Source organism: Propithecus coquereli, unplaced genomic scaffold (assembly GCF_000956105.1).
Source record: "Propithecus coquereli isolate 6110/MARCELLA unplaced genomic scaffold, Pcoq_1.0 Scaffold65, whole genome shotgun sequence".
Classification (NCBI taxonomy): Eukaryota; Metazoa; Chordata; class Mammalia; order Primates; family Indriidae; genus Propithecus; species Propithecus coquereli.
In genome coordinates, this window is record NW_012152507.1 from 6,804,643 (window position 1) to 6,825,310 (window position 20,668).

At 38.5% G+C, this 20,668-nt stretch overlaps 1 protein-coding gene across 1 annotated transcript in view; it reads left to right on the forward strand.

The window, feature by feature from the left end:
- The window catches only part of PIWIL4 (piwi-like RNA-mediated gene silencing 4), a 43,295-nt gene extending 23,152 nt beyond the window's left edge, over positions 1-20,143 (forward strand). Inside the window, exons 12-20 of the mRNA XM_012660046.1 lie at positions 446-630; positions 2,825-2,897; positions 6,269-6,469; positions 7,481-7,581; positions 15,683-15,753; positions 17,132-17,285; positions 18,935-19,060; positions 19,169-19,316; positions 20,027-20,143. Of these exons, the coding sequence (XP_012515500.1) occupies positions 446-630; positions 2,825-2,897; positions 6,269-6,469; positions 7,481-7,581; positions 15,683-15,753; positions 17,132-17,285; positions 18,935-19,060; positions 19,169-19,316; positions 20,027-20,143 (1,176 nt within the window). The remainder of the gene's footprint in view (positions 1-445; positions 631-2,824; positions 2,898-6,268; positions 6,470-7,480; positions 7,582-15,682; positions 15,754-17,131; positions 17,286-18,934; positions 19,061-19,168; positions 19,317-20,026) is intronic.
- Positions 20,144-20,668: the final 525 nt, after the last annotated feature.

The window sequence follows — 20,668 nt, forward strand, 5'->3', positions numbered from 1 at the left end:
AAAAAAAAAAAAAAAAAAAAAAAAGGAGAACCCGCCCCCTAGAGGTCGTGGGTGGCTAGGGTGACCATGTCATCTACTTCTTGGCCAATTCTGCTTTTCTGAAATTAGGTCCTGGGAACTGAGTAAACTAAAGGTTCGTAGGCTTCAAGGTGTGCCTGGGCACATTGTCTTGTGTCTCCCCCCAAGTCCCCATAAGATGACAGCAAGGAGAAGTGTTGTGGGCAAGAGGGATATGGCCTCCTCATATTGGCTGTGAGGAGCAGAAATGAACTTTGGTACCATATAGCACCCTTCAGGGAGGGCACCTGCATCTGTGTTTTAAGAATGAATAGCAAACTATATTAAACAGTTCTGTTATGACAAATGTTGGCCATCTTCACCGTCTTTATTTAGTTGCTATTTGAATAAATTTGTTCAATCTGTTTATCATCATTGTTTTTCTCAGTGTCAACCCGTATCTTCTGCTGATTGGTCCAAGGATATTCGAGCTTGCAAGATTTTAAGTGCACAGTCTTTGAATATGTGGTTGATTTTATGTAGCAACAGAATGGAAATTGTGACCGAGAGCTTTGTGAACTGCTTGAGAAAAGTGGGAAGTGCCATGGGATTTAATGTGGACTACCCCAAAATGTGAGAATACTCTGAATTTTTTTTCATATATTAATTTGGTTTAGTCGGAAGGTAGGAAATAATGGCTGATATATCTACAAAAGCTTCTTAATCTCAGTAAAATTTCCTATTATAAAATGCCAAGAAAATAGTCGTAAGTAAACAGTTTTTGTAATGACTAAATTTTTATAAAGTTAAAATGTGTTTTATGTTGTTCTTTCTACGACTTTGTTTTCACAGTTCTTAAATGATAGTCTCATTCCCTGAAAATCTTTTCAGTACTAGTTGGGGTGTGAATCCTTAATAAGTCTGCATATTGCCTTCTCAACCTTTTTTCTTCTTTCATATCAGTATTTATTACTGATATGAATCATATCAGTTTATCATATCAGTTATTTACTTAACAGCAAACAGGATATTAAAAATAAAAGTTGTATGCCTTGACTTATTTGATAGATTTGTGCTTTAAAATTTAACATAAAAATAGATGTAAAATAAGCTTTTCTGATTCTATTACTGTAGCATAAGATTAGTCAGTTTTCTGATAAAACCAAGGTCATTCATTCATTCTTAGAATATTTATTGAGTACTACTGTGTGCTAGATACTATGCCAGTTGCTGGAGATTAGAAAGATAAATAAGTTGCTTTCACTTTAGTAAGAGATATATATATAATCACACTCAAAATTGAATATTGTTTTGCTTTAGAAAAGCCATAAAGTTGGTCACGCCTCACTTTATTTAACCTGATATGCTTAGAAAAGAGCAACAGATACTCGTTTTTCTTTGTTATAGTGGAAGTGCAAGTGTCCTAATTGGCAAGGTGGAAAGTTATTCTTTAAACAAGTAGTTAATATTATAATTAATTATAAGACATCAACAGCACAAGTGTTGTTGAAAACCGTAGTAAGTCTCATTTTACATGGTTGTTTAGAATTCTCCTCTTATCAAATCTGTTGACAAATCACCTGGTTCGAATTTCACTTGCTCTAATTTCTCTTAACCATGAGCTAATGAAGCAAGAAAAGATGATGAAAGAAGCCACAGTCTGCAGACCCTGGGCTGACGTCACAGGCTCTTTTTCACATGCATTCTGTGAACAAGCCTTCTATTGGGTTCTGTCCTTGGCCTGTTTTATTTGAAAGCTTATATTTTATTCCATCCTTTTTCTTTCCCATGAAGTATCTATTTACCTGTTAGATTTATATGCATAGCTTCTCTCATCTAAAACATTTGCCTGATGATTTTACAAGGACTGGACGGAAAGAGCAGCTAAGTCAGAGGACAAGATGAATTGGAAAAGTCAAAACCGTTTAGTTGCTGAGACGGTGCTGTGGGCTTTTCACGTAGCTCTGTCAGAATCAGCAGTCAGGGGTTAGTGGTTCTGCCACCTGCTGGGCAAGTTTTAAAAGTCTACTGGGCATTGGAACGAGTCAATCATGTATACATAAAAGAGGCTGATTTCTACATAAAGAAACTAGATTCATAAATTCCTGTGTGTGGGAATTATGTATGTAGCCTCTGGGCCCTAACATAATGTAAGCACAGATTATATAATTGATAAGTAGCTGCTGACTCATTGATTAATATTCCAGGTTCCAAACAAGCTGCCACCAAGGAAAAAAAAATATTTTTGTCTGAATCATTCAGATTAGCTGAATACTTTTTTTATTTCAGCATATTATGGGGGTACAGATGTTTAGGTTACGTATGTTGCCCTTGACCCCCCTCCCCCCCTAAGTCCGAGTTTCAAATATGTTAGCTGAATATTTTGATGATTCATTAACCTGATGTTTTCTGAAACATTTACTTTAAAATTCCCATGGAGCTTCAGTATTGGAGAAATCTTAATTCTGGTTTAGCTTGAACCCTGTTTTCAGATACTTCATGTTATGAGACTTGTGATTTCAAAAGCACATTTCGAACCCCATTTTGAACAGTATTATTAATTGTAGGGGTTCTGTAGAGTTGAGAACATTTTGTTTTCCACCAAACTGTTTTTAGGCTTTAAAAATGATTATTAAATGTTTTTGGCATATATTTTATAGTGAGAGAAACTACTTTAGACTCAAAAGGTTTTTATTTTTCTCTAATAATTTTTTTCCTGAAATTACTAGTCTGTTATGAAAATTTATCTGTACTATTTCTAATGCCATATGACTATATCCTACTAAGAAGGGAATTACATGGCTTCAAAATTAATCTTTTTATGTAGCATAAAAGTACAAGAAAATCCAGCTGCGTTTCTTAGAGCTATACAACAACATGTTCATCCTGATGTTCAGTTGGTAAGTATAGGATACTTTTTGGGTTTTGATGTATAATTTTATTTTTACTTTATATCTACAGTCTTAAAATAAGAGATTTGAACATACTTTCCCATAATATGTTTGTAAGTTGCCATGCATTTCCCCAAAGCACACAACAAAGTATTAAAATTAGTAATCAATATTTTATTTCTCTTTTATAACATTAATTTTAAAATACAGTACTTCTTGTTACCCCTATATCGGCCTCTTGGATGTCTGCATATTTTCCAATTTGTTGGGGGTCATCTCTGACTTAAGATTTAAGAAACATTGACTCCCCCCTCATCCCATACATGTTGGGATATCCAGTGTTCTCCCCAATATTGTTGAGGATTTTTGAAGGGTTTAGGTCTTTCTGAGTCACCTGTGGCCCCAAAGTTCCTGCTTTCTCTGAATTCTTGCCACCTTCTGTGTGTTTTGTCTTTTACGAGCGCCATTTCCTCCTACACACCATTTCCTCCTACACTGCATCGTGTTGTGGGACATCTGCAATTGTCTCATTTCCCTAAGTTTCAGTGTGCGCACGCATGCATGGCTGACTTTGCAGACTGTTTGGGGGCAGGGCATGATTAAATCACACCCCAACATTCCAGACAAGTTAAAATTGACATCCCTGTCCTTGAAAATCTCTCAACCGTTTGTGTTTGCTGGAAATGTCTACTCCTCCGCCAGGCCTCAGGGCTTTTCCTGTGCCTTCCATCTCCTCTTCTTACCTCTCTAGCTCTCTCAGCCCAACCCCCAACATTCTGGTTCCTATCTCATGCAAACTAACTAAACTAATTAGGTAAGTGCTGTCTCTTTGTTTGTCTTTTAGTTAGTTTTTCTTTTAGTTCAAAGGATGTTCTCAACTTAAGAGCATTTATTTTTTACTTAAATAAAACCAAACTTACAGAGAAGTTGCAAGAATAGTACAAGGAACTCTCATATATCCTTCACCCAGAATCCCTAATTATTGACATTTTGCCATGTTTGCTTTATCATTTCCTATCTTTTGTTTTTCTTGAACCATTTGAGAGTTAAGTTATAGACATGATGCCCCATTGCCCTTGAATACGTTAGTGCGTATTTTCTATAAACAGGTCCCTTTCGTACAGAACTGTAGGACAGCTATCAGAATCAGTGAACAATTTCTTCATCTGTCCCAACAATGTCCTCTATAGCAGCAGTTCCCCACCTTTTTGGCACCAGGGACCGGTTTCATGGAAGACAATATTTCCATGGGGGGTGGCGGAGCTCAGGCGGTGATGTAAGCGCTGGGGAGCAGCTATAAATACAGATGAAGCTCTGCTTCCTTGCCAGCTGCTCGCCCGCTGCTTGCTGTGCAGGGCAGTTCCTAAGCTTCATGGAAGACAATTTTTCCGTGGAATTAGGGTGGGAGGGGTAGGCAGAGCTCAGGCGATGATGTAGCCCAGTTCCTAACACCGGTTTGCGACCTGGGGGTTGGGGACCTCAACCCTGCAACTCTATAGGAAAAGGATCTAATGTGTTGTACCTAGTTCTGTCTTTTTAGTCTCTCCTTCAATCCGACACAGTTCCTTAGATTTTCCTGGATTTTTATGACCGTCCGGAGTACAGACCAGTTATTTTGTATAATGCCCTTCAATTTGGGTTTGTCTGACATTCCCTCATGGTTAAATTCAGGCTATGCACTTTTGGCAAGAGTATCACAGCAATGACCCTGTGTTCTTACCATGTCCTACCAGGTGGTATTCATTGATTCAGGTGACATTTGCTAGACTTCTCCACTGTAAAGTTACTCCTTTTAATCAATTGTGTGTGTGCATGTGTAGATACTTTGAGACTATATAAATATCCCGTTCCTCATCAAACGTTCACACATTAGTTTGAGCATCCATTATAATTCTTGCCTGAATCCGCCATTACTATGATGGTTGACAAATAATGATTTTCTAATTCCATCTGTCCTCTCCATTTATGAGGTGGTGTGACAATATGCCCCATTTGTTTTTTTGTTAGTTTGTATCAGTATCGACTTGTGGATTCATATTTTATTTAGTGGGTTATTGTCCATTACTCTTATCATTTGTTTTGATGCTCATCATATTGTCCTTGATTTTCACAGTGGGAGCCCCGTTTAGGCTGGCTTCTGTGTCTTTTTCATATGGCCCCGTCTTCCTTGGAACACTTCCTTACGTTCTGGGAAAATAAGACATTCCAGGCTCATCTTGTAGTTTTGCTTCCCAACCCTGGAATCGGATATTTCTTTCAGGAGTCTTGATTCCTTTTGGCAGGAAACAGTATTAGAAACCAAGATTTGGGCCTTTGGTGTGCTCATTTACTACTGGGGTGTTGCTGCTTCCAGGCTTCCTCAGTGGGTACAGCTAGAAAATCTGTGCATGTCACATGGCTTCTGTCACCCTCCCATGTCTGCTTACCCCTCCAGCCCCTGTTGGGTAACCCATCTCACTTGCCTCCCATTTGCTGTCAGTCCTGGCCCCCACTGGGCCACTGCCTTGTTCTGCCGTCTTCCTTGCTTGGAGCCAAACTCATAGGATGAAAGGAAGGAAGGCTCTTGAGATAATTTTGCTGATAATAAAGAAGTGTTTGTCTCTACTTTATATAATTAAGTGTAAATAATTTTAGCCATTGACATTATGACTTTAAATAGTTCTATGAGTAGAAAAATTTATTTTCTTTTCCTAATCATGCCAATGCCTATCTTTTCAACAGTTTGGGAGCTTCTGAAAGTAGAAAGTAAAGGCTGGGAAGGAGGTGGAGGAAGGCCAGGAGAGGTCCTTCCATGTGGGAAATGCCTGATAAGAAGTAGGGGTAGTGACACAGATGGGTGGAATTAAAAATACCAGGGACCCGAGGTTTCTTTATTCTTATTTTTCCTCCCCTTATATTTCTACTCTCAATTTCCAGTGGGAAAAAAAATTGTTTTTTGTTTCCTTTATTTTGATTATCTTGTACCTGATGGGAAAAGCACCACAGTTTAAGCTAATTCTCCACTTTGCTTATTTTTGAGTGGGGTTGGGGGAGGGACTAGTGGAAATGAGAGCTACAAAACTGTAGGAAGGAGCCACTGCAGAGTGGGGGGTTGGGGAGCAGAGACAGCTGGAGAAAGGGCTCAGAGGGACACGTGGAGGAAGGAAAAGGAGGGAGCGGGACAGGCGTGGAGGGGGGCTCTGCAGAGCGAATGGCTGGTGAAAAGGCATTTCAAGTGGCGTTGATTCATTCATCAGTGGTTTAATGGCCATTCTAGTATTTGCATCTTGGGCACTTAGGGGCAAAAGATGTTGGTAGAATTCTGTGTTCATTTTTTCAAAAAGCTACTTCTAGCCCAAGTAAATTAATTTCGACAATCTTCTGCTGTTTTTTGCTTTTAGGTGATGTGTATTCTGCCTTCTAATCAGAAAAACTATTATGATTCTATTAAAAAATATTTGAGCTCGGACTGCCCAGTCCCGAGCCAGTGCGTCCTCGCCCGGACCTTGAATAAACAGGGAATGATGATGAGTGTTGCCACCAAGATCGCCATGCAGATGACCTGTAAACTCGGAGGCGAGCTGTGGGCCCTGGAGATTCCTGTGAGGACCCTGTCACACTTTTCCTTTTAACAATCAATCAATCATTTTTTTTTTAAATTAAAGCAAAGTAGGAGGTATTATCACATGATCCCAGAATTATCTGATTTGTTTGTTGAGCCTCTACCCTGGGTTCTGGTGTCACACAAGCCAGTGGACACTCAGAAGAAGGTGGGGCACAACCCTTCTTTTCAGGGAACTTCAGTTAAGCTGCTAACTTAGAATATTTCATGGGAGAGAGTCGAGTTTGCCGCAGACTTAGAGGAACTGAATTTGTATCCTCACAGCTGCTATTTTAAACTCTGTGTCTCATGGTCTCCAGCTTTGCCTGCTTTCAGCAGGGTGCTGATTCTCAGAGCAGCCTTGTGCCCTGGGTGGGGCCTCCCCACAGCTTGGGGAACTGTTTTAGCCTGTGATCTGAACCTCCCAACTCTGGTGGGAACTTAGAAAATCCTCTGCTCTTTCCTGAATGGACTGTTGCCACCATGGGAGGAAGTGAGGAAAATGAGAAATGAGGGAGGGTTGCCCATTCCCCTGTACGTCCACAATCAGGATGAACGTGGTATCCCCAGCTGCACTGCGACCCGCTGCCCCGCCCTGCTGCCCCAGAGGTGGAGGTGCACAGCCAAGCGAGGCTTCCTTAAGGTCTGAAGGACGAGAGATGCAATTCCTCTTCAGATTCTCAGACCGGAGGTGAGGGAGGAGTGGACTGACCAGGTTCCCAGAATCTCTTTAGCCACTGGAACCCCTTGCCCACCCCCACAAAGGATGATGGCTATTTCGAACTATAGTGAGTCTCTTAAGCAAAGTATGTACCATATTTTCCCCTCTTTCTTTCAGTCTCTCTGGTTTCTGGTTTAATAATCTGCCTCATCTGGATCTTGATTTCCCTGACACGTAGCTTAATTTAAATAGTTTAGTAACTGGAGACAGTTTTTAAAAAAATACTTTATATTAAGTCATTGGGGAAATTATTCTTCACCCCATTAAATCAAGACAAATTTAATTTTATAGTTAAAGTCCCTGATGGTGGTCGGTATTGATGTCTGTAAAGATGCACTCAGCAAGGACGTGGTGGTTGGATGTGTGGCCAGCATTAACCCCAGAATCACCAGGTACTGTTAAACTACCCTAACATACTCTTCAGGTAGTTAGACAATTAACTGTGGTTTCCCTAAAGAACATAACAGCAAGGAATTGTTTGTGTTACTCATTCATATTTTAAACAGCAACACTTAACAGTCATAAATTACACTTACATATAAAAGTGTGATTGATAATATTGAGGTAATATGTAGCCTCATTTAAAAACTTTTTATTCATTCAGTAGGGCAAGCTATTGCTCATATTCCAGTTTTAGCTATTTGGGTTTTTTCTGTCATAAAAATGTTAGGATTGTTTTTTCTATTTCTGTGAAAAATGCAATTGGAATTTTGATAAGAATTGCATTGAAGTTTTAGGTTACTTTGTGTAGTATGGTCACATTAACAACAGTAATTCTTCCAATTCATGAACATGAGATATCTTTCTATTTATTTGTGCCATCTTTGATTTCTTTTATCAATGTTTTATAGTTTTTAGTGTGCAGATTTTTCACCACCCTGGTTAAATTTATTTTTAAATGTTTTATTCTTTTTGATGCTATTGTGAATGAGATTGTTTTCTTAATTTCTTTTCAGATAATTTGTCTTAGTGTATATAAACACAACTGATTTTTGTATGTTGATTTTGTATCTTGTAACTTTGTTTAATTTGTTTATTAATTCTAAGAGTTTTTTGGTAGAATCTTCAGGGTTTTCTATATATAAGATTATATTATCTGCAAACAGAGACAATTTTACTTCTTCCTTTTCAATTTGGATACCTTTTATTTCTTTTTCTTGTCTAATTGCTCTGGTTAGAGTTTCCAGTACTCTGTTGAATAGAGGTAGGAAAATGGACATCCTTGTTTTGTTAATGATCTTAGAAGAAAAACCTTTAGCGTTTCGCTGTTGTGTATGATGTTAGCTACGGGCTTGTCATATATGGTCTTTGTTGTGTTTAGGTACATTCCTTCTATACCTAATTTGTTGAGAGTCTTTGTCATGAAAGAATATTGAATTTTGTCATATGCTCTTTCTGCATCTATTGAGATGATCTTATGATTTTTTCCTTCATTCTGTCAATGTGATGTTTCACATTTATTAATTTACACATGTTGTACCATCCTTGATCCCAGGTACAGATCCTACTTGATTATGGTTATGATCCTTTTAATGTGCTGTTGAATTTTGTTTGCTAGTATTTTGTCAAGGATTTTTACTTCTGTGTTGATCAGATATTATAATTTCCAATTCATGTAGTCTCTTTGTCTGGCTTTGGTATTAGGTAATGTTGGCCTCATAAGATGACTTTGGAGGTGTTCCCTCTTCTTCAGTTTTTTAGAAGAGTTTGAAAAGGATTCATACTAATTCTTCTTTAAATGTTTGTTAGACTTCATCAGTGAAGCTATCAGGTTCTGGGCTTTTCTTCATTTGGAGATTTTGGATTACTTATTCAATCTCCATGCTCATTATTGGTCTGTTCTGATTTTCTATTTCTTTTCTTTTTTTTTTTTTTGAGACAGGTCTTGCTCTGTTGCTGATTCAATCTTGGTAGGTTGGATGTTTCCAGGAATTTAGCCATTTCTTTTAGGTTATCCAGTTTGTTGCTGTTTAGCTGTTCATAGTTGTCCTTATGATTTTTGTATTTTTGTAATATTCACTGTAATGTCTCATTTTTTTCATTTCTGATTTTATTTGAGTCTTGTCTCTCTTTTTTAAAATTACAATTGTCCCTCAGTATCCACAAGGGATTGGTTCAAGGACCCTCTATAGATACCAAAATCTGAAGATGCTCAAGTTCTTCAGTCAGTCCTCCTCTTTATTTCCAGATGAGTTCCACATCTAGAGATTCAAGCAACCATGCATCAAAAAAGACTGTTGAAGATACTGTTGTTTGAATCCTTGATGTAGAACCCATGGATAAGGAAGGCCAGCTGTAGTTAGTCTAGCTAAAGGTTTGTCAATTTTATTTATCTTTCCAAAATACCATCTCTCAGTTTTGTTGATTTTTTTCCTATTGTTTTTCTAACCTTTATTTTATTTATTTCTGCTCTGATCTTTATTTTTTTCTTCCTTTTGTTAACTTTTTTTTTTTTGAGACAGAGTCTCACTCTGTTGCCCGGGCTAGAGTGCCGTGGCGTCAGCCTAACTCACAGCAACTTCAAACTCCTGAGCTCAAGCGATCCTCCTGCCTCAGCCTCCCAAGTAGCTGGGACTACAGTCATGTGCCACCATGCCCGGCTAATTTTTTCTATATATTCTTAGTTGTCCAGCTAATTTCTTTCTATTTTTTCAGTAGAGACAAGGTCTAGCTCTTGCTCAGGCTGGTCTTGAACTCCTGAGCTCAAACGATCTACCCGCCTTGGCCTCCCAGAGTGCTAGGATTACAAGCGTGAGCCATCACGCCTGGTCCCTTTTGTTAACTTTGAGCTTAGTTATTCTTTTTCTGTTTTTTTGAAGTAAAAATTTAGATTGTTCATTTGAGAGCTTTTTTTTTTCTTCATATAGGCATTTATCACTACAAACTTTCATCTTCGAGCTGCTTTTGTAGATCCCGTAAGTTTTGGTATGTTGTGTTTCCATTTTTGTCTGTCTTAAGGTACTTTTTACTTTCTTTTTTGATTTCTTCTTTGATCTGTTGGTTATTCATGGGTGTGTTGTTTAATTTCCACATATTTGCAAATTTCCCAGCTTTCCTGTTATTGATTTCTAGTTTCATACTATTGTGGTCAGACAAGATGCTTGATATAATTTCAATCATCTTAAATTTGATAAGACTTGGTATTATTTGTCCTGGAGGATGTTCTGTGTTTGCTTGAGCAGAATATATATTCTGCTGCTGTTGGATTAAATCTTCATGTGGTCTAAAGTGTCAATCAAGTCCAGTGTTTCTTTACTGATTTTCTGTCAGGATAATCTATCCTATATTGAAAGTAGTGTATTGAGGTCCTCTACAATTATTGTATTGCTGTCTATTTCTCCCTTCAGATGTTAATATTTGATTTATATATTTAGGTGCTTTGATGTTGGGTGCATAAATATACTTAGAATTGATATATCATCTTGATGAATTGACCCCTTTATTGTTGTACTATGACTTTCTTTGTCTTTATGAGTTTTTTAACAAAAGTCTATTTTGTCCAAGTTTAGTTACCCCTGCTCTCTTTTGGTTTCTAGTTGCATGGAATATTTTTTCATCCCTTCACTTTTTCTATCTGTGTCTTTAAATTTGAAGTGAGTCTCTTGTAGGCAGCATGTACTTGGGTCTTTGTTTTTATCTATTTAGCCACTCTATGTCCTCTGGTTGGAGAATTTAATCTATTTACATTTAAAATAGTTATTGACAGATAACAACTTACTGTTGCCATTTTGTTCATTGTTTTCTGGCTCTTTTGGAGATCGTTTGTCTATTTTTTTTCTTGCTGTCTTCCTTTAGGATTTGATGGTTTTCTTTAATGGTGTGCTTGATTCCTTTCTCTTTATCTTTTGGGTATCTGCTGTAGGTTTTTGCTTTGTCATCATAAGGCTTACGTAAAATGACTTATAGTTATAATAGTCTATTTTAAGCTGATAATAATTTAACTTCCATCACATACAAAAACTTCGTTTGTACTTCCTCCCCCACATTTTATGGTTTTGATGTCACAATTTACATCTTCTTATATTGTATATCCATTAACAAATGATTATAGCTGTAGTTATTTTAAATGCTTTTGTCTTTTAAACTTATGCTAGAGTTATAAAAAATTTAGACACCACCATTATAGTATTATTCTGAATATAACTATATACTTACTTTTGTTAGTGAGTTTTACACTTTCATATGTTTTCATGCTACTAATTAGCATCCTTTCATTTCAGCTTAAAGGACTTTTTTTTCTTTTTCTTTTTTGTAAGGCAGGCCTAGTGGTGATGAACTTCCTCAACTTTTGTTTGGGAAAGTTTTTATCCCTTTTTTATTTCTAAAGGACAGCTTTGTCAAGCAAAGTATTCTCGGCAGTTTTTTCTTTCAGCACATTAAAAAAATATGTATCATTCCACTTCCCTGGCCTGTAAAGTTTCTGATGAGAAATCTGCTGAGAGCCTGTGGGGGTTCCCTTGTATATGATATGGTGGCACATGACTGTAGTCCCAGCTACTTGGGAGGCTGAGGCAGGAGGATCGCTTGAGCTCAGGAGTTTGAAGTTGCTGTGAGTTAGGCTGACGCCACGGCACTCTAGCCCGGGCAACAGAGTGAGACTCTGTCTCAAAAAAAAAAAAGTTAACAAAAGGAAGAAAAAAATAAAGATCAGAGCAGAAATAAATAAAATAAAGGTTAGAAAAACAATAGGAAAAAAATCAACAAAACTGAGAGATGGTATTTTGGAAAGATAAATAAAATTGACAAACCTTTAGCTAGACTAACTACAGCTGGCCTTCCTTATCCATGGGTTCTACATCAAGGATTCAAACAACAGTATCTTCAACAGTCTTTTTTGATGCATGGTTGCTTGAATCTCTAGATGTGGAACTCATCTGGAAATATAGAGGAGGACTGACTGAAGAACTTGAGCATCTTCAGATTTTGGTATCTATAGAGGGTCCTTGAACCAATCCCCTGTGGATACTGAGGGACAATTGTAATTTTAAAAAAGAGAGACAAGACTCAAATAAAATCAGAAATGAAAAAAATGAGACATTACAGTGAATATTACAAAAATACAAAAATCATAAGGACAACTATGAACAGCTAAACAGCAACAAACTGGATAACCTAAAAGAAATGGCTAAATTCCTGGAAACATCCAACCTACCAAGATTGAATCAGCAACAGAGCAAGACCTGTCTCAAAAAAAAAAAAAAAGAAAAGAAATAGAAAATCAGAACAGACCAATAATGAGCATGGAGATTGAATAAGTAATCCAAAATCTCCAAATGAAGAAAATCCCAGAATGATAGCTTCACTGATGAAGTCTAACAAACATTTAAAGCTTCTTGCTGCTTTTAATATTCTGTCTTTGATTTTTGACAGTTTGATTGTAATGTGTCTTAGTGAATTCTTCTGTAGGTTGAACCTGTTTTGGAACTCTTGAGTTTCAGGTACCTGGATGCCCCCATCTCTCCCCAGATTTTAAAAAGTTTTAAGCCATGATTTATTTAAATAATCCTTCTGCCCCTTTCTCTCTCTTTTTTCCTTTTGAAACTCCTATAATGGGAATGATAGCTCTCTTGATGGGGTCCTGGAAATTCCATAGGCTTTCTTTTCATTTCATTTGATTCTTTTCCTCTATGAATGGATATTTTCAAATGGCCTGTCTTCAAGTTCACAGATTCTTTTACTTGATCAAGTCTGCTGTTGATGCTCTCTATTGCATTTATATAATTTATTTTATTCTTCAGCTCCAGAATTTCTGTTTGGTTCTTTTTTGTAATTTCTGTCTCTTTATTGAAGTTCTCGTTTTGCTTATGTATTGTTTTTCTAACGTCATTGACTGGTCTGTGTTCCTGTATGGCTTGCTGAACTTCTTTAAAATAAGTATTTTGAATTTTTTGTCAAGCAGTTCATATATCTCCATTTCTTTGGGGTTGGTTACAGGAATATTATTGTGTTCCTTTGGTAGTGTCATATTTACTTGATTTTTTTCATGTTCCTTGAATTCTGCATTGCTATCTTTTCATTTGAAAAATGTCACTTCCTCTAGTCTTTACTGGCTAGCTTTGGGAGAGAAGAGCCTTCACCAGTCAGCCCAGATAGAAATTCTGAGGTTCTCTCACGCCTTTTCTATGGATGTGCCCATTCCACACTTCTTGTTTCCTCTTGAGGGGAATTCTTAAAATTGCATGTATTCTCTCAGTCCCACAAAGCCAGGCCAGGTGCTGAGAGGCTCCCATTTTTTTCCCTAGGGTGGTGTCCTGAAATGCTAATTTGTGTGTCTTCTCCCAATCCTGCAGAGCCGAGCTAGCTGTGTGAGATGCTTGCACTTTCTGTCTGCAGGGGCATGTTTGGGCAGCCAGCATGGGCAGGGTTGGTGGTGAGATGCATGGAGCATTTGGGGTGCCTGTTGATCAACTGGGTGATCTATAGGCAAGGCATCCTAAGCCACCTATGGGTGAGCTTCTTGATGGCATTTATGGAGTGGTTAGTAGGGTCTGCAGTTTCTCTTCCTTATTCCCAGACTCTCCCAACCTCTCAGCTGTGCTGATTACTTTGGTGTTGTGGGTGAGGCAAGAAAGAAGTGAGCAGCCTGTAGCTCTTGGGTAGCAGCCTGTATGGCTGGGGGAGCTGAGTGCTCACTTACTACATTCTCACTTTCACCCAAAAATCGTGGGCTGAGATGGAGGGGTCTCTCTTGGCACTGAATTGTGTCACCCTGGGGGAGGAATGACACAGGTAAAGTGAATCCATTTGTGTGACCCTCTTTAGTGCATTTGTTCTTGGATATTTTACTTCAGTGGTGTACTAGAACTTCTCCATTGGGCTCCTGGACTCCCACAGAGGTACTCTTATCCCTGGGTAGTTGTCAAAACTGATGGCCTGAAGAGGAGATGATGGCAGAAAGCTCCTATTCTCGGCCTGGCGCGGTGGCTCATGCCTATAATCTTAGCACTCTGGGAGGCCGAGGGGGGAAGGATTGCTTGAGTTCAGGAGTTCGAGACCAGCCTGAGCGAGAGTGAGACCCCATCTCTACTATAAATAGAAAGAAATTAGCCAAACAACTGAAAATAGAAAAAAAAAATTAGCCGTTCACGGTGGCATGTGCCTGTAGTCCCAGCTACCTGGGAGGCCGAGACAGGAGGCTGGCTTGAGCCCAGGAATTTGAGGTTGCTGTGAGCTAGGCTGACGCCACAGCACACTAGCCCAGGCAAGAGAGTGAGACTCTGTCTCAAAAAAAAAAAAAAAGAAAGAAAGAAAGCTCCTATTCTGCCATCTTGCTGACATCACTCAGGACTTCCAGTTTGTTAGCAGCATTCCTAATTATGTTACTGTCTTTTTTTTTTTTTTTTGCTTTTTTAGAGACAGGTCTTATTATGTTGCTTAGACTGGAGTGCAGTGGTTAGTCACAGGCATGGATCAGAACACCGTGAACTCCTGAGCTCAGGCAATCCTCCTGCCTCGCCTCCCAAGTAGCTGAGACTACAGGCATGCACCTTGCTGTGTTACTATTGTTGCATGTGTTTAGAGAACTATAATAATGTTGGCACATACTCACCACTAAATCATTATCTTCATTTTCAAAGTGCTTTTAATTAAATAATGGCTTTAGCAAGAGAACTTTCTTCTGAAATCTAGATAACTTAATTAAGATTTCAAATTTAAAAGGCTTACCTATAGAAATGGAAGTTTATGCTTGAGAAATCTTTGAATATTTTGAAATTAGAAGATCTGCTAAATCAATACATTCCTTTATAAAAATATTATAGTGGCTTCTATTTATTAGTGTTAACTATTAGTACTGTGCAAAGTATTTTATATCTATTCCTAACTTAATTTTTTTTTTTTTTTTTTGAGACAGAGTCTCACTCTGTTGCCCTGGCTAGAGAGTGAATGCCATGGCATCAGCCTAGCTCACAGCAACCTCAACCTCCTGGGCTCAAGTGATCCTACTGCCTCAGCCTCCTGAATAGCTAGGACTACAGACATGAGCCACCATGCCCGGCTAATTTTTTCTGTGTATTTTTAGTTGTCCAGATAATTTCTTTCTATTTTTTTTTAGTAGAGATGGGGTCTCGCTCTTGCTCAGGCTGGTCTCGAAATCCTGAGCTCAAACGATCCACCCACCTCGGCCTCCCAGAGTGCTAGGATTACAGGTGTGAGCCACCGCGCCCGGCCCCTAACTTAATTTTTACCGCAATGCTGTAAGGTAGCATTACTATCTTATAAATCTCCTTGGTACAGATGAGGAAACTGAGACTTAGGTTTGCATAGCAAAGTGACATGGCTGGTAAGTATACTGGCCAGGATTTGAACCTAGATATGTCTGATGCTAGCATGGTGCTTTAGTTTCTCTTTTCAATAAATTGTGATCACATAGCATATACAAAATTATGAACATTGATTTTTAATCACAATGTCTATTTTTTAATTTAATATTAATGACTGCTTATAGTAGAAATTTTGAAGTTGAACTCTATTTTTGTCCTTTGCTTACTTTAGGTGGTTTTCCCGCTGTATCGTTCAGAGAACAGTAACGGATGTTGCAGATTGCTTAAGAGTTTTCATGACTGGTACTAAAAATATAGCAATGTGGGTGGGCTCCAAGGACGGTTGCTTCAGACCCAAAGTCCCCATGCTTATAGCAGACCACATAGGTGGAAGCAAACTCCCCAAGCCTGTCTGTGTTACCTGTCACCTGGATCCCCAAAGCTGTGTGCTGACTCAGGCTAACAGACTGTGTAGCACTTACATTTATTTGTGTGTGATAAACATAAAGCCAGGAGGAAGGAAAATTTGTGGCTGCTGATGTCTCTGGCAAGCAGTGTGAAGATCAAGAGAAACCTACCCTGGAGGAACTAGAGTTATGATAGAGCAGTGTTAAATCTAGACATAGGAGAGAAGCCTTTGGGACTAGGCTGGGAGTGCTAACAGGTAAGGGGGGCAGAGCAGGAGAAGATGAGGAAGAAAGCAGATGAGGAAGGGCATCCTATTCACAGTGCGAGGCTATGGAAAGACAGATCTAGGGTTTCTGCTTCCTCACCAGCCCTGGCCCGGGTCTGGCTTTGCTATTCTCTAGCAGTGTGACTTATGCAAGTACCTCCTTTTTGTGATCTGCTTTTTCCCATCTATAAACTTTGGGGGGTTGTAAATATTTTTTTCCTAAAAAAGTGAATTTGGTGATCCGTGTTGATAATGAACTTACATATATGATTATCTTCTATCAAATTAAAATGAATTTCCCAGACAATAAACTCTTCCAAAATAATTGTGCAATATATACATGAGAAGAATTATTCCATTCTTTATTTTCCCCTCACTTCACAACTTGGTAATTTTTTTTAGCAGTTGTTATTAAAAGTTTCTGCTGGGTGAAAGTTACAGTCTGGTGTCTCTGCTCTTTAGAGACTTTCTAGTTAGAGTGGGTGGAAATGTTTTCAGAGTTCATATCCTCAGTGAGAACAGGAATCAGTTGGGTGAGTCTGTGTGAAGAGATGTTTTCAGAGGAATGGCCAAGTCATTCCCTTGTATTTTCATATTTATTCTCATTAGGGAAGAAAGTGCCATAAAATTATCTAGTTCAAAACTATTGAGAGGATTTAAAGACTTGAACACACTAAATTAGTATTAATTTGGTTTTAGGCATTTGTATGTCTGTTGCATGAATTAAATTTTAATTTATTGCTTAAAGTTTTACTAAAGAGATATGCCAAGTTTAAGATATATTATGCCATAGAAACCCTTATGGTTCCCCAAATAGCAGAGACAAAGGAATACTCCCTAAAGTTACCCATTTTTATATTATTGCAAATATAACCAAAATCAGGTATTACCCTATTTTGGAGTGGTTTGAAATAGCAAACCTATTTAAACATTGCAGTATATGGGAATGCTATTTTTTTCTTGGCATTGCATAAGTCATTCTTTCCTTACTAACACCAAATTCTGCAGGAGCACTCAACAAATGGTACAAGTACAATCATGATTTGCCAGCACGGATAATTGTGTACCGTGATGGTGTCGGGGATGGCCAGCTGAAAACACTTGTTGAATACGAAGTCCCACAGCTGCTGACCAGTGTGACAGAAGCCAGCTCAAATACCAGGTATTCAATTATTGTTCTTTCCTCCACACTCCCAATTACAGCACATTCAGTGTAACAATTATACACAAGGTAGGAGAGCATAACTTTTATTTTTAAAGCAGTTAAGTTTTTCTCTGTCTCTGCATCATGCCAGTAGAGCTGTATGAATTTCCCTTAAATTGGAGGGTAGTCGGGATGGTCTAACATAAATAGCCTGGGTGGTGTAAGCCTTGGGAGCCCTGGTGGGGAAACCTGGAGGGAGGAAGGAATGCTTCAGAGCATCTGACACTGAAATTCAGCAGGAAAGCTGCAGGGCTGCTGGCAAGTGCAGATGCTTCTTACATACTAACACGCCATGGAAGAAAACAAGCCGTGGTTTAAATTTGAGGCCCCAGTCGACATACAGAACCGAAGCCTCTGAATTGCAGGTACTGACGTGCATTTAAGGTCTATGGAAGGTTCTCAAAAGGGTCTGAGTACCATGAAAGCTGAGCTGCAGATGGAAATCAGATCATCTTAAACACCAAGCACCTTCCTCTGTTGTTACATTTTAAAATTCGGTGTGTCAGTACAAAATTTGCCTCAGTGATTATGTGAAGTGGCAAGTGCAAAAAATATTAAAAATGGTAAATGGGGAAGGACACTAATCCTAAATTGGCTCCTAAAAATATCCGGAAAGTATCTTATTCTAAGCTGTACACAGAGCTCCATCTGTAGGGTGACACCACTGTCACCACCATCATCCAAAGCATCGTGGCCACAAGTCACAAAGGAGCTGAGTCTTGACCTCAGTCCTTTACTGTTAGAGAGGGAGGAAAGCCTAATAGCTTCATGGCAATGTCACCTGCGGCTTCATCCACGCTGTGGGAGCCAAAATGTCTCGCTCCACTGACATCAGGTGAATATATTAAGAATCCCAAGTAGGCAACTGAGGGCTGCAGGAGCAAACTGAACAGCTGGCAGTGCAAAGGAGTTACTTTTCTTGCACCATAACATCAGCTTCAATATTGAAAACATCCATAAAATTTAAAAAATTAATTATAATTCTTAACATGAAACTTCACAGTGGTTCTTACATCCCAGAGGTTCCTTCCATGATGGCGAATATTTGGATTCGGTCTTGCTTTGTGGAATCTTTAACACTTGGCCATTCAGCATTTGGCCAGAATGGATATTTAGTCCATCTATTTGTCCACCCGGGCATGAGTTTTGCATGATTCGGAAAGGAGGATTTGAGGAGTAAAAGGAACTTGTGCTTCTCCCTTCGCTACTCAGAAATAAAATTGAGAGAAAGAGTGAAGGTGAAAATAGGGTGACTGTTGCTAATGAAAACAATAAATCTGGTCTCCATGGATAATTTTCGAAAATCTTCAAAATTGCTAACCGAAGCTCATAGTCCTATTAACCATTCTTTCCTGCCCCGCTTTAGATGATGTAAAGTAGGCAAATGACTTGGCATAGCACACTTTGGCAATAAATGAGGACCATCCCTAATTTAAAAAATTGTATGTATCTCTAGGGATTGTAGGTGATTTTTATTTTATTTGTTTTGTGGTGTTTTTCTAATGATTTTCTATTTATTTCATTTTTAAAATTATAAAAAAAAAAATAGAAAGCCGCATGGATTGGTTTCCGTTCTCTTTTTTATTTCCTGCCTCTCTGATTCCAAGCTCCAGACTGTCAGTGATCGTGGTCAGGAAGAAGTGCATGCCACGATTCTTTACAGAAATGAACCGCACTGTACAGAACCCCCCGCTTGGCACTGTCGTGGATTCAGAAGCAACGCGTCCAGAATGGCAAGTGCCATTGGAAAATCCATTTTTAACAAAACATTCAGTGTGTGTTGCTTAGGTTTGTCCTTGCTGTTTGCCTTCTTTCCCACATTCATTCCATTTCCCCCTCAGGTATGACTTTTACTTGATCAGCCAGGCAGCCCGTCAGGGAACTGTTAATCCCACCTACTATAATGTTATCTATGATGACAATGGCTTGAAACCCGACCACATGCAGAGACTTACCTTCAAACTGTGTCACCTGTACTACAACTGGCCGGTGAGTGAAAGCTGTTTACTTATGTAAATGTGATACTCAGGATTCCCACCTAGGAATTGTCATGCAATTCACCTGGTATCCCTGGGTAACAGCACAATACCTGACTTTGTCAAAGGAGGAATGAATGAATGAATAAATGGCCACTTAAGTCCACAGTGGGAGGAACCAGTTTGTTATAGAAATAAAATAGCAATGACTATTACAATAGATTAATATTTATAGTTTCTAGAGGACTTTATTATATACATTATCTTATGCAAGCCTGAGAAGAAATCAGGGTATTATTATTTATGTGTTAAAGATGAGGAAGTTGAAGCCAACTTACATCTTGTGCCTAGTGGGAAAGTGCTAACAGGCATGGCTCTGTCCTGTGTTCCTGTGTGTTAGGTCTAGAGCTGCTCTCAAAGTCTAAGGCCAAGGTTTGTTCTGAGCCCCTCGGAGCATGAGGTCATGGAAACAGATTAGCCCTAAATTGGATGGCTCCCAGCTGCCAGCACCACAAAGCCAAAGTGACCTTCCATTCCATCTTCCCCAGTGAGCTTAAGTTCCCAATGAGGGAGGTTGCCCTTCATTGGTTGAGTTTTGTTATTGTTTACCCAGAAACCCATTCTATTGTCTGTGTAACCAGTAGATGAAAAAACTCAGAAAAAAAAATCACTTAGAAGAACAAGTTATCCTCTTGCTTATTGTCAATACTTTTTCCTCCTCAGGGCCTAGTCAGTATCCCAGCACCATGTCTGTATGCACACAAGCTGACCTTCCTGGTGGCACAAAGCATTCATAAAGAACCAAATTTGCAATTAGCCAATTCTCTCTTCTACCTGTGATGACACGAACCAGTGGCATCTGTGAATGAAGAATCCAAGGAATAGTTGGTATACTTTGTGCAAATCTACCATGAGCTCAGGGCTGTGACTGGGGAAAGGAGATTGAGTTTAGTCTCAACTATTGGGGAAAAAAAGCAAAACAACTTAATCTGAAACCGTTCGAAAGAATTGCATGTTATTTTATTTTAAAGAGTTATATGCTGGAGGTAGATTCTCATTGTGGTATATGGAATTAAAGTATTCCATCACCTATAAAGAATTACACAGAGTTAAATATCTTCTAAGAAAATAAATGTTTATACCATGTTGTAGTTGGGTTCTACTAAAAAAAGAAAAGAAAAAGAAAAGTGTGTGATATTTTGATGGTAGATAAACGGAGTCTAATTCTCACCCTAAATTTTGCATAAATAAATGTTATAGAGCATTTTGTAGAGTCGTTTAAAGAGTTATTAGAAAATAAAGTTAAGAGCATCACATATGTGCTTGTTGTTATTTGAATTTTAAGTTGACATTACATGTGAACTT